The sequence below is a fragment of the Mchenga conophoros genome, linkage group LG7, assembly GCF_057382185.1.
Source record: "Mchenga conophoros isolate Kocher_MC1m ecotype Shallow Benthic linkage group LG7, M_conophoros_male_GT1.1, whole genome shotgun sequence".
Classification (NCBI taxonomy): domain Eukaryota; kingdom Metazoa; phylum Chordata; class Actinopteri; order Cichliformes; family Cichlidae; genus Mchenga; species Mchenga conophoros.
This window is the reverse complement of record NC_140532.1, coordinates 68,869,898-68,882,004: the sequence shown is the minus strand read 5'-3', so window position 1 is coordinate 68,882,004 and position 12,107 is coordinate 68,869,898. Positions and strand designations below refer to the sequence as shown.

The 12,107-nt window shown below is 39.6% G+C and overlaps 1 protein-coding gene across 5 annotated transcripts in view; it reads left to right on the top strand.

Annotated features, from left to right (window-relative positions):
- The first annotated feature begins 6,494 nt into the window (after nucleotides 1-6,494).
- The window catches only part of lamb4 (laminin, beta 4), a 70,436-nt gene continuing 64,823 nt past the window's right edge, over nucleotides 6,495-12,107 (top strand). For 3 of the 5 annotated variants that reach the window (XM_085281061.1, XM_085281062.1, XM_085281060.1), the window contains exons 1-7: nucleotides 6,495-6,601; nucleotides 8,357-8,434; nucleotides 9,776-9,966; nucleotides 10,675-10,810; nucleotides 11,083-11,156; nucleotides 11,300-11,488; nucleotides 11,716-11,779. In XM_085281061.1, coding sequence (XP_085137187.1) covers nucleotides 8,413-8,434; nucleotides 9,776-9,966; nucleotides 10,675-10,810; nucleotides 11,083-11,156; nucleotides 11,300-11,488; nucleotides 11,716-11,779 — 676 coding nt within the window. In that variant the 5' untranslated portion in view covers nucleotides 6,495-6,601; nucleotides 8,357-8,412. The remainder of the gene's footprint in view (nucleotides 6,602-8,356; nucleotides 8,435-9,775; nucleotides 9,967-10,674; nucleotides 10,811-11,082; nucleotides 11,157-11,299; nucleotides 11,489-11,715; nucleotides 11,780-12,107) is intronic. The other 2 variants (XM_085281064.1, XM_085281063.1) reach the window with 1 other exon arrangement.

Here is a 12,107-nt window from a genome sequence, read left to right as displayed (position 1 = left end):
GAGAATCCCACAACCGTGGTGCCGCCGTCTGAAAGGCCCGATCACCACGAGTTTTAAAATGAGTGCGTGGTACCACCAGCAGTCTCTGATCTAATGACCTTAAAGCCCAGGGAGGCCAAGACTGGAGTGATATGCGATCTTCTCTTGGTGCCTGTTAAGAGACGTGCTGCAGCGTTCTGCACAGTCTGAAGACGATTTGTTAAACAAGTAAAAAGGCCGTTACAATAGTCTAAACGAGAAGAAATAAAAGCATGAATAATCATCTCAAGTTCAAGCTTTGATATCATTAGTCTGAGTTTAGAAATATTCCGTAAATGATAAAAACAGTTTCAGACCAGCTGCTTAGACTGCTGCTCGAGCGACATGTCAAATATGACACCGAGGTTTCTAAGGCTTGATTTTACAGAAGGGTCTAAGAAGCTGATACGCTGCCTGATTTCTGGGACCATGTGGTCTGGAGCAATAATTAGAGTTTCTGTTTTATCAGAGTTTAGTTGGAGAAAATTGTCATATAACCATTTGTTGATTTCTGTCAGGCAATTACTTAAATTAGACAATTTATAAAACTCAGACATTTTGAAGGAACAGTATAGTTGGATGTCGTCAGCATAGAGATGATAGGAGATATATTTATAGCGCTTAATAATTTGGCCTAGGGGAGATACATAAAGTAAAAAGAGAATTGGACCCAGGACAGATCCCTGAGGTACCCCACATGGCAAAACTGTTGATTCTGACGTGACATGATTCATGCAAACAGTAAAAGATCTCTCAGACAGATATGATATAAACCATTTTAAAACAACACCAGTAATCCCAAACAAGTTCTCGAGTCTGTTTATCATGATGCTGTGATCTACAGTGTCAAAAGCAGAGCTGAGATCCAGCAGGACCAGCACGGTGTGCTCTCCAGAGTCTGCTGCCATCAACATATCACTGGATACTCTAAGTAAGGCCGTTTCAGTGGAATGCAATTTATGAAAACCAGACTGGAAAGTGTCCATAACAGCATTTTTATCCAGGAAATAGTTAAGTTGTTCTAGTACTACTTTTTCTAAAATTTTTCGATATAAAAGGCAATTTTAACTTGTAATTCTATGTTATAACAACAACTTCAGTCATCTATCGTCAAACTGATATAGAACAATATGTTGAAATAACAAACGTCTAGAATTACATTTTACAGTGCACAAAGACATAAACACAAAGCGTTTATGGATCACGGATCAGGATCAGTGAGATGTGGCTTTCTCACCCGACAGCACGGACACGGTCGTGGCTGAAAGCCGACAGCTCGCTGATTCTGATCCGTCGGCCGGTCCGCGTTTTGTGTTTACGCCCTTTTTGCACTGATTCTGAAGCTGCAGCTTTTATCTCTGTCCAAACAATATTGACTGAACTGTGGTGTAATCTATATGGATGTACATGCATGCGCCACTAGGTGGCAGTACTTACCCACAAACAGGAAATGGGTTGGCACGTGAACAGCCACGAGAAAAACTGCATTAAAGATTGTTGTTGCTCCACGTTATCACTTGAGCAGGAGTTTTATTCAAGAGCCCAACACAACATGAAGCAGCAGCAAAAGAAGATCCAAACTACGCTTCACATAAACATCGTCATGGATTCACTCTGACTTTTGCTGTTTCGCTTCGAGCGCGGTAAAAATCACACTTCATGCACAGCTCTCTCGCTCTCTCTCTCTCTCTCTGTGATGGATGCATGCAACCACACAACTGAGATGCTTGGTAATATTCATTTGGTCTTTTGTCTTATGTTTACGTTATGCTCTAAAGCTTCTGTGATCATAAGTTAACTAATTTGATATTTTGAGTTTACCTGTAATGCATGACAGCACTAAGCTATAGCCCAAATGGTGGCATAGACTTTGCTTTGCATGTTATTTTATATAGGTATGTTATATTGATTATATTTCTGCTCTTTCGGAGTTACCTGACCTCCGCTCCAGTCCTTCCTGGTTTGGCTGAAAGAGGAGGCTGAGGGTGGAGCTGGTTTAAATGCAGAAGCCAATAAAGTGGACTGGACCATCTATTGTGATCATGCAGGGGGAATGGGGTTCTTCTTGAATGATGGTTAGCTGTTATCTCTTTAGTTTTCACCTTTGGTGTATATAATGGTTTATTCATTTGCTATATAACTGGAGCTGTTTCTCATTTGGGCAGGTCAGTTTGTTGGGTTATGTTTTTGTTAAGTGACTTTTGAGTAGCATTCTGTTAAGTTAACCTCTTTTATGGGCCCACTTGGTTCCTAAAAACTTTATTTTTTGTTATTTTGAATTTTTGTAATCATGTTGTCCTTTTTGGGCGTATAATAAAACCCATTTTTTTGAAGATTACATTTGTGCCTGTGTTCCTGGCTGCTTGGATCATAACACTCTCTCTCTCTGTATCCCGTCTAAAAATCTGTTTTCTGCATTATTCGCTTGCTTGTTACGCACAAGTCTACCACTGTTTACAGCCTGTCGGACGCTGTTTGTTTCCTTTCACTTACTTCCAAAAAGAAAGCCTAATTTCTGCTGTTAAATACTGAACATATTTATACTTTTTAAAAATTAGAAACTTTTGCTGTGTCTCTAATCCAACCTCTGTAACCTTGTTTCACTTCAGCAGCATCAGGTAATGTTCAGATGTTGATTCATGGTTTTCTTTCGTTTTTGATGTACTGCAGAATATTTTTATAAAATCCAGGGCAGGAAAATCACCTTCATGTTTCTCTGTTTTATCCTCAGCTACTTTGACACAAAGGCCTCTGCTGTGACGCTCACACCTTTGATAAAGTCTGGCAAGTGTCAGCTTTCTTTTTATAGATATAAAAATATGGATATGTAGTGATGCATGATCAGAATCCAATCGTGGAATCGATTCTAGAAATCAGTGACGATACCGAGCCCTAACAGTTACACAATCATATCAAAAGTTTCCACTTTCTCTTTTGTATCAGACACACTGAGAAAATATTCGGGATAAATAACCATGAAAAGAATGTATATATTCAGTTTAGAGGTTTACACATCACATCATTATAATCACAGAGCCTGTTTCACTAGAATCGTCCACTTGATGGCGCAGTAGAGCAAATGAATCATCACAATGCTTCAAACCATAAATCGACCAGTTGGATAGAAGCTTCGGTTCATCACGAAGCTTCATCTCACTAACACTACTCACCAAGTCCCGTTCAGTTATGTTCTTATTATAGTTGTAATAAGAGTCTGAACACATATTTTACCCATTTTACCTGAATTAACACGAAAACAGTGAAGCAGCAAGTTTAACCTTTCACATGTTTTTAAACACAAATGAAACACTATATCATGAATTGCATCATTGTTGATGTTTTTTAATTAGTTTTTTAACCATTATGATCTATTTATTGATTATTTATCACCTGTAATCTATTTCTTATGACTGTTTTTACTAGCAGGCTTTATTTATTGACAGCTATGTTTACCAGGGTTACATAGAGCTGCTCAAAGCTCATTCCTGTCTGGAGAGCTCATAGTGCAGGAGGCCAGCTCGTCCACTAGAGGACGCTGTTACACAGGCACACACTCACATTCAAACATTTAACAGTAACGTGTGAACGACAGAGACTTTAAACGAGAACCTGAATATGAAAACAGAAACACTGTGACCACAAACACTGATGACACACTGTGGATGTGACGTCACAGTGGGCAGTTACACACTCTTTAACACACACCTCTCTGATTTCACCTGAACTCACACTTTAATAAATTCACCTGCTGATCTTTATTCACACACGGACCGGGCCGCACCTCCACAGAAGAAAATACAGTCAGATGATCCTGACTTCTCAGCAAAGGTTCACATCATTCATAAACTCATTAAGACAGTGCACCATTTAAAAAATATTTCGGGGGACGTTCCTCCTCCCTCTCTGAACAAGATAGTTTAATAGTTTAATTATTTTACACTGTTACTGATGTGATGTTCTATAAAGTGGTTTTAATAAAATAAAAAAAGAGGCAAAATTTAGTTTGTTTCTTTATTCAACTTTTGAACAGTGGGACTCAGTCAGTACATATTCAGTTAATGCAAATTATTTACACGGCAGTGCACTACAAGCATACATCTAGACTCCACAGTAGCAGGTGGGGGTTTTCTTTTTTGAGGACGGCTCCTTTTACCTGTCACTACAGATGGTCTGTTTATGTTTTGATCAAGAGCCTTTTTTTGGGCAGCTGAAGAGGAGAAGTCCATCTTATGGCCAACCTCTGGCTGTATCTTGGTCACATTACCCAGCAAAACCCAGTATGCAGGTTCATCTGTAACAGTCCTTTTGCCACGGATCAACACTGTTGCTTCTACTTTAAACAGAAGAGCAGTGACGTGGCTGCAGGTCTCTGCGACTCCGGCCTTACAGGTGCAGTGGGCGACTTCAACCTTCCCTGTGATGCTCACAGTGACCCATGGCTGCAATGCTGGTTCATTCAGGCTTAGAGTGCAGCACCTGAAACACACACAAAGTTCATTTAAAGACAAGAACTATGAGCCAAGGCCGACACAAATGTGTTTAATCTACTTTATCATAAATGTAACAAAGTGTCTAGAAAGTTAGGACATGTAATTTTTCATTTCTTTATGTGTCCATCTATAGAACGCTGCATGTTATAGTCTAAATCTGTCTGTTCTGTCAGAAACCTGCCTGCAGAAAATGAACCTAAAGTTTGTAATGCAAGGATGTCATCACTGTAGAGATGGAGAAAGCATAAAGTGACAATTATGAATCACTTAATATGATAAGGAGATTCTGCAGGTCATTAATCAAAGTATAAAACTAAAATAAAATGTATTTTTAGTGACACAGGATACAAACATGTAAGCAAGATGTGTAATTAGGATTATTTATAATAAATATGAATAAATTAGTGCAATTTCTTTAACCATAAAGAATAACTAAATCCTTCAGGACAATGTCACATCAATGCACTGAACTCACTGTTATCCCTCTAACAGCCTCCACATGTTCTCACTGTAATTTCCCCTCATGAATGAATTTATGCTGCACTAATCTGAATGTTTGCAGGGAAATCAAACGCATTTCACTCGCAGTACTCGAGCTGACTTACCTTTGTTTGAATGACGACTTGTACGCGCTGACTCCACAGACAAGGTACAAAATAGCGCTAGGTGTTCGGGGTTTCTACTCCACGGCCGTATTTCATACGGGTCCACATTTCCAATGCACGCTATTTTCTGCAAGTACCGCTGCTTTGCCTCTGAATGAAATCGGTCTCTATACAGTTCATTCTCTTTTGAGCTGCTTTTAAGCATCTTTCTTGTAGTCGTGGTTCCAACACAGTGTGTTTGTTTTAATTCGTAGATTGGCGCTGCGCTCCCACAATGCATTGCGGTGTGACGTCAACTCCAAAGCCCTATATAAACCTAGTGGGAGTGACCCCCCACAGAGGGACAAAAGGACCCCCTGATGATCCTCTAATCGCCTGAGCCAAGGTGTGAAACTGGGTGTGGGACCCAATCAGCCAGAGTTTCGGGTGGGTTCATTGTGAAACCTGGCCCCACCTTATCATGCGAATTCCTGAGGTCAGATGGCCCAGGATGTGAGTGGGCGTTAAGGCGTCTGGGAGGGATCTCAAAACTGGATTATAGATGGCAGACAGTTGGTGTCGTAAACCCCCGCCTCTGTTCAAAGATGGTCGCTCACAGTGGACATAGATGGCTTCTTTCACTCCTCTTTCAAACCATCTGTCCTCTCTGTCCAAAATGTGAACATTGGCATCCTCGAAAGAGTGTCCTTTATCCTTAAGATGCAGATGGACTGCTGAGTCTTGTCCTGTGGAGGTGGCTCTTCTGTGTTGTGCCATGCGCTTGTGAAGTGGCTGTTTGGTCTCTCCAATGTAGAGGTCTGGGCATTCCTCGCTGCACTGTACAGCAAACACCACGTTGTTAAGTCTGTGTTTTGGCGTTTTATCTTTCGGGTGAACCAGTTTTTGTCTGAGTGTGTTGCTGGGTCTGAAATGCACCGGGATGTCATGCTTGGAGAAAACTCTCCTGAGTTTTTCTGATACACCAGCTACATAGGGGATGACAATGTTGTTGCGTCTGTCCTTCTTATCCTCCCTCGCTGGTGTCTGGTCTTCTTTTCTGTGCCTCTTTGCTCCCTGTAGTCGTATGAATGGTAAACTACACTCATTGGCAGCAGCATAGGCACATTTAAAATTTCTTCTGAAATTTTCCCTCTCTAGTTGTATTTATACTGGTCTGGAATTGCACACTAATAAGCACTTCACTGCATGTCTTGCTGTGTATGATTGTGTAACTGACAAATAAAATTTGAATTTGATTTTATTTTACCTGCTCTTTTTGTTCTGGTACAACATGACAAATGCGAAGATAAAAAACCCTCCCAATCCCTCTCCTATGGGAGTTATGCCTGTGCAATATTCTCTCTTACACACACCGACTTTCTCACTTTCTCTCTTTGCCTTTTTTTTTTATCTCTCACACTGATAAGTACAGCCTGAGGCTGCATATGTCTCAGGTGTGCTGTTACTTGCCCAGATGTGTTCTTTCTTTTGCGATGGAGGCAGAAGTAGGTATGTTCCATATTTACTCTAATTAAGTCTATCAACTATCTTTTAAGTCAAAACTGGACCTGCTGTTAGAAAAGTCAGGCAGCTTTGTACCTCATATGATCAGCTGATTTGTTCAATTTAACTGGAATAATTCGCATTTCATAGAACTGTAAGCCTGCAAACAGTATTTTGTGAAGCGTTAATTGCTCTGCACTGAAATGTATTTGGGGTTGTAGATATAATTGGTAATTAATAGTTGGTGTGTTAAATTGTGAACCTATGAATTTGTTTTATCGTTTCACTATTCTAAAGTAGAAATTAAAGGTTGGTGGGTATTTTCAGTGTACATATAAATGTTACCACCAAGTTTTTGACAGTTTTTGTCATTCGACAATTGTACTTTTTAAATATGTTCAAGGTCCTGTCAGACCATTCTAATCGATTGTGGCTATAAGGATGTGTGACAGATCACATCAAGATATTTATCACTTTAAGTTCATACCTATAAACAATATTCCCAGGAGCATGATAAATATTCAGTACTTCATTCCATTACACACACACACACACACACACGCACATCTTGAAATGTAATTTGCAAATCCTATTTAACTTGTGCAAAATTTGTGAGCATGAATATTTAGAGTATTTGTATTTTTCGTGTTAGGCATTCTAAGGAGTCCAGAGAAAGCTTTGTTTTTGCACATCACTAACACGATTAAGTCAGTGTTTTACATGTAAATCACGGAGAAGTTTGAATGATGAGAAACACTAGCTCCCATCTGGATTATGCCTTTTCCTGGGAAAATTGTTTTTGTTATTAATTTTTTACCTACCTTTTTAACCTTTACAGTGTTCCAACTGTTTCGAAAAACAAGTTGGAAATCTGTTTATATTTACTATGTTGTGAACATACTGATCCAACATACCTATCCACTTCTGTTTCCCATAGCACTTTCCCTGCAGGGGACAATAAAGCTAACTTAGAAACAACACAAAATGATAACTTGCCTCTCCATAAAGAACTTGTGCAATCAAACTGGCTTAAACGCATGGAAGGTGTTGAAATGTTCAGCAAAACTTCATTTTCCTTTCATTCCTGTGAAAGTGCATCAGTCCCCTCAGGGGGTTGCATTTGATTGCTCTGTGAAAACATACTGCTCTGTCAGGCTCTTTTATTTAAATGGGAGGAGGCATATTATATTCAACCAATACCCCACTTTCTTTTATTCAGTTTGAAAAAAAAGAAAGAACTAGCATTTAATCGAAGGTTAGCAGATTTTTCATAACCATTTTCTAGTTATAGTACATGAGATTACTATCTTATTTACAAATCACTTTTTCTTTATTTTGTCATATATGGTGACATTAATGATGACATATTTGTCATGTGCTTACTAGAATTGTTTGTCTCATAACACAATTAAAATACAATATCTGTTTCAACTTTTCCAGGGGACTCCACAGTGTAAAGATAGAGACTCAGTTAACAGAGCAGCCAACAGCAAATGAAATGTTAAGAGGCTGGATAAGAGTCAATTCAGAAGTGATTATTGTTGTGAACTGCTCTATCAATAAAACAGAATTGAACTGTTTATTGATAAGAACATGAAAAATTATCGGTGTGATTTTTGTTTGTTTCCCTTAAATGTGTTTGGTTTTGTTAAATATACATTTTATTGTTTATGCAGATAAAACTGACCTTAGATTAGCAATCACGAAATGAGTAATTTAGCAATAAATGTGATGAAGATGTTTACATGTTTTTGTGCTCAGAGTAAGAAGAATTTGCTAGAGATCTGTGGAATCTACCTGACCAGCCTCAGCACAACATGATCTTTCACTTTTTCATCGGTAAGTTCAGTTTCTAATCACTGCCATATGTTTTCTGAACTTTCACTCAGTGAAGGAAGGACCATTAAAATCACTAGAGCTTGGAAACAAAGCACCTGGACTTCTTTAAGTTTCCTGAAGACAGTTCACCTCGCATCCAAGAAGCGTCTCCAGTTATAAAATGAAATGGTGGAGAGCCCTGGGTATTTAAACCCTAGTAGGAGTGATCCCAAAAGAGGGCCTGGGAAGGATCTCAAAACTGGATTATAGATGGCAAACAGTTGGACACTTCCAGTGCAGGACCCCTGGGGTGTGGGACAGAGGGAAAGGGTGTGGTGGTATTCTCACTCACTGAAATGAGGGAAACAGGTGTTAGAATGGGTTTCAGATGCTGATCCAAGGTGTAAGTTGTGAATTGCAAAGTCTTTTCACAGGCGCAGGTGAAGCATAGAGGGGTAGGTGGTCAGGGTGAGGTGCAAAGGTAATCCAATGAGTGATCTGTTAAAGTCAGAGTGCTGGGTGGGGAGCAAGGCAGGTGAGCATAGTTGGAGAAACTGCGAGTTGAAGCGATTGAACCAAGGCAGGCTATGGCAGTGAGTCTCAGCAATATCCGGAGATTTTCTGTGAGAAGAAAGTCAAATTTAGGAATAACTATAACCGCGACTAATGAGGGCTAGCAGACAATCTGGGCTGCCGGCTTAGGTGCAGCCTTTCAGCAGTGATGCGGCAGCTCTGCCCAGAGGTGGAAATGCCAGGATTGTGAAAAAAACCCAGCACTCACGCAAACCATGACAATTCCAATCACTTTCTTTTCAAACTCTTTACCATGACCTGGATAACAAAACATTAGAATTCAATGTTTAATCTAACAATGAATAAAACTTCCTGTAAAGAAAGTGACATTGCAGTTCTCATGTTGTGAGATGTGATGTCCAACACCTGCAGGTGCACCTCCTCTTTGAGGAAAAGTCCAAGTTGTTATGGCCAGGGCAGGGAGCAGTTGTCAGGTTGATCAGGTGTGCTGTTCAAGGTATTTTAGCTGAAGATTTGCAGACATGCAATCACTTGTTGAAGGTTTTCCTCTTGTTGTCACGTGTTTTTCTTCCCAATCTATTAAATTTAAACTTATTTTTAGTTCTCATCATAACTCTTGTAAAAACAAAAATGTGAACACCTTTCTCCTTCTAGAAAGCTATAATTTAGAAAAAAACACTTCACTGTGACGCTTTGGAAAAAAGGATCGATTTAACGATATGCTGAAATATTTAAACTGCAGACAACTATTTTATTTTTATGTCTGTTAAAAGACCTACTTTCCCGAGTCTGGAAGAAATGTCCAATACCTCAAATGTCTTTGGTCAGTTTGTCTCTCTGCAGCTTTCCTTCCAGCAGTTCACCTTCAGGACTACAAGGACTTCCAGGACCCATGCCCCATCAGCTCCTGTAACCCCCAGCTGGGTGACCTGTTGGTGGGTCGTGCTGCTCAGCTCTCAGCGTCATCCACTTGTGGTCTGGATGGACCACAAAATTACTGCATCATCGGATATCTGGAGGTCAAATAGAAAATTCATACACACAAAGTGTGTGTGTGTGTGTGTGTTAAGTGAAGCAAGATATGTCAGCCTGTGTGTGAATAAACTACAGCTGAACTCATTTTCTCTTTGATTGATGTTTCTGGCTGGTCTTCATACTGAAGCATGTTCAGATCTGTGTCTTTATTATCTGACGCTGTTCTCTTCACCCTGAGGATCATTTCCACCTCTCCCGTCGTGTATGCTTTTCTCTTTATTTTCTTTTCCTTCTGATGTATCGTCAATCTTTGCATTATTTCTCCAGCATTCAAAGTTCTTCTGACTGGTGAATCACCCGAGCATGAAAAGGCTCAAAGGATGAACAACTAAAAATAACAGACAACTTGGCAATGATCCAGTTTTAAATTGTATGTTCAGGCTCTTCAAGCACAGCTTAAAGCATGACTCTGTCTTCTACATTGATCAATAACAAAATAAATTTGTTATATCATGGAAGATGCTATTTTTGCCTGGGCTAATAGCCTGTTCCATGATTTGTAGGCGTTGGTATAATGAAGAAATAAGCATTACCTCCTTTATGGTGATTGAAATACTTAATAAATGAAATTAACTACAATAAACTACATGAAATATCATTACTACTAAAGTAATGATATTTCATGTAGTTTACTTGTAGTATTATAAACCCAGAGGTAATCATTGATCAGGCTGGTTTATGTTTATTCATAGGAGGGGCAGAAATGTTTCACATGTGACTCTCGGCTACCATATCATCGCTACAACAGCCCAAACAGCCATCGTATTGAGAATGTCATCACAAATTTTGACCTCGAGAGAAAGCTGAAGTGGTGGCAGTCGGAGACTGGTAAGTTTGAGTATTTCTGCAACAACAAACTGTCCAATCAGAGGGAGAAGGAAAACTATGTGAAATCAATATATTAGTTACAAAAAACATTTTGTTTAGGTGGCAGAATGTGTTTGGGTAAGAGAAAGCACTTAGCTGTGCAACTCTACCCCTACTGCTCTGTGTGTGACAAAGAAACACGACTTACTGTTTGTGGAACGTTACAGTTAAAATATGCTATCACAAATAATCTGCAACACTGTAAGTCTGCTCTGTGTTTGCCTTCTGTGCAGGAGTTCATAATGTCAGCATCCAGTTAAATCTGGAGACTATGTTCCAGTTCAGTCACCTGGTCCTCAGGTTCAAGGTATACCTCTAAAGCGTACTGAATTTAATGTTTTTAGGGAATTAACTTAATGTTAGTCAAAAAGTCGTATGAATAGAAAAGAGCCTACACCTTTAACATTTGCCTAATCAAACATTAAAATAATGCTAATCTGCTCTGTGCAGAGTTTTCGGCCAGCAGCCATGTTGGTGGAACGATCAAGGGATTTTGGGCGAAGTTGGACAGTTGTCCGTTACTTTGCAGAAGACTGTTCTCTTCATTTCCCTTCAGTGTCGACTGCGCCCGCCAGGAGCATCGATGACGTTGTCTGTGACAGCAGATACTCTGGATCAGAACCATCCTTAGTTGGAGAGGTAACAATTGTAACTACAGCCAGTGTGAACATGAGCTTTTTTCTATAGCTCCCCCTGGGCTTCAGTCATTCTGGACTTTGTCATAAGAATTCATTGAGACAAAACTGAAACTAATTCACAGGAATGATAAAATGATGAAGTAATATAACAGCAAAGCATTAATGATGCTTTTTTATACTGGTTCTGTGTAAGTAAATATGTTTGTATTTCTTATATTTGTCCTCTAGGTGGTCCTGAAAGCTCTTGATCCTGTCTTTAAAACAGAAAACCCTCATGCACCGAACATCCACGGTGAGGTTTTCCTAAATAGCTGTCACTGTGTTTATATGTAATAATAATAATAATGGATTGCATTTATATAGCGCTTTTCTAGACACTCAAAGTGCTTTACAATTCCACTATACATTCACTCTCACATTCACACACTGGTGGAGGCAAACCATAGTTGCCCTGGGGCAAACTGCGGGGGGGGTCAGGCTTATTTCTTTTATAACGTTTTAACATGGGAGTCTAAGGCTACATTCACACTGCAGGCGAAAGTGCATCAAATCTGACCTTTTTGACCCTATGCGACCCATATCCGATCATGGTATGACAGTGTGAACAGATCCGATCTGGG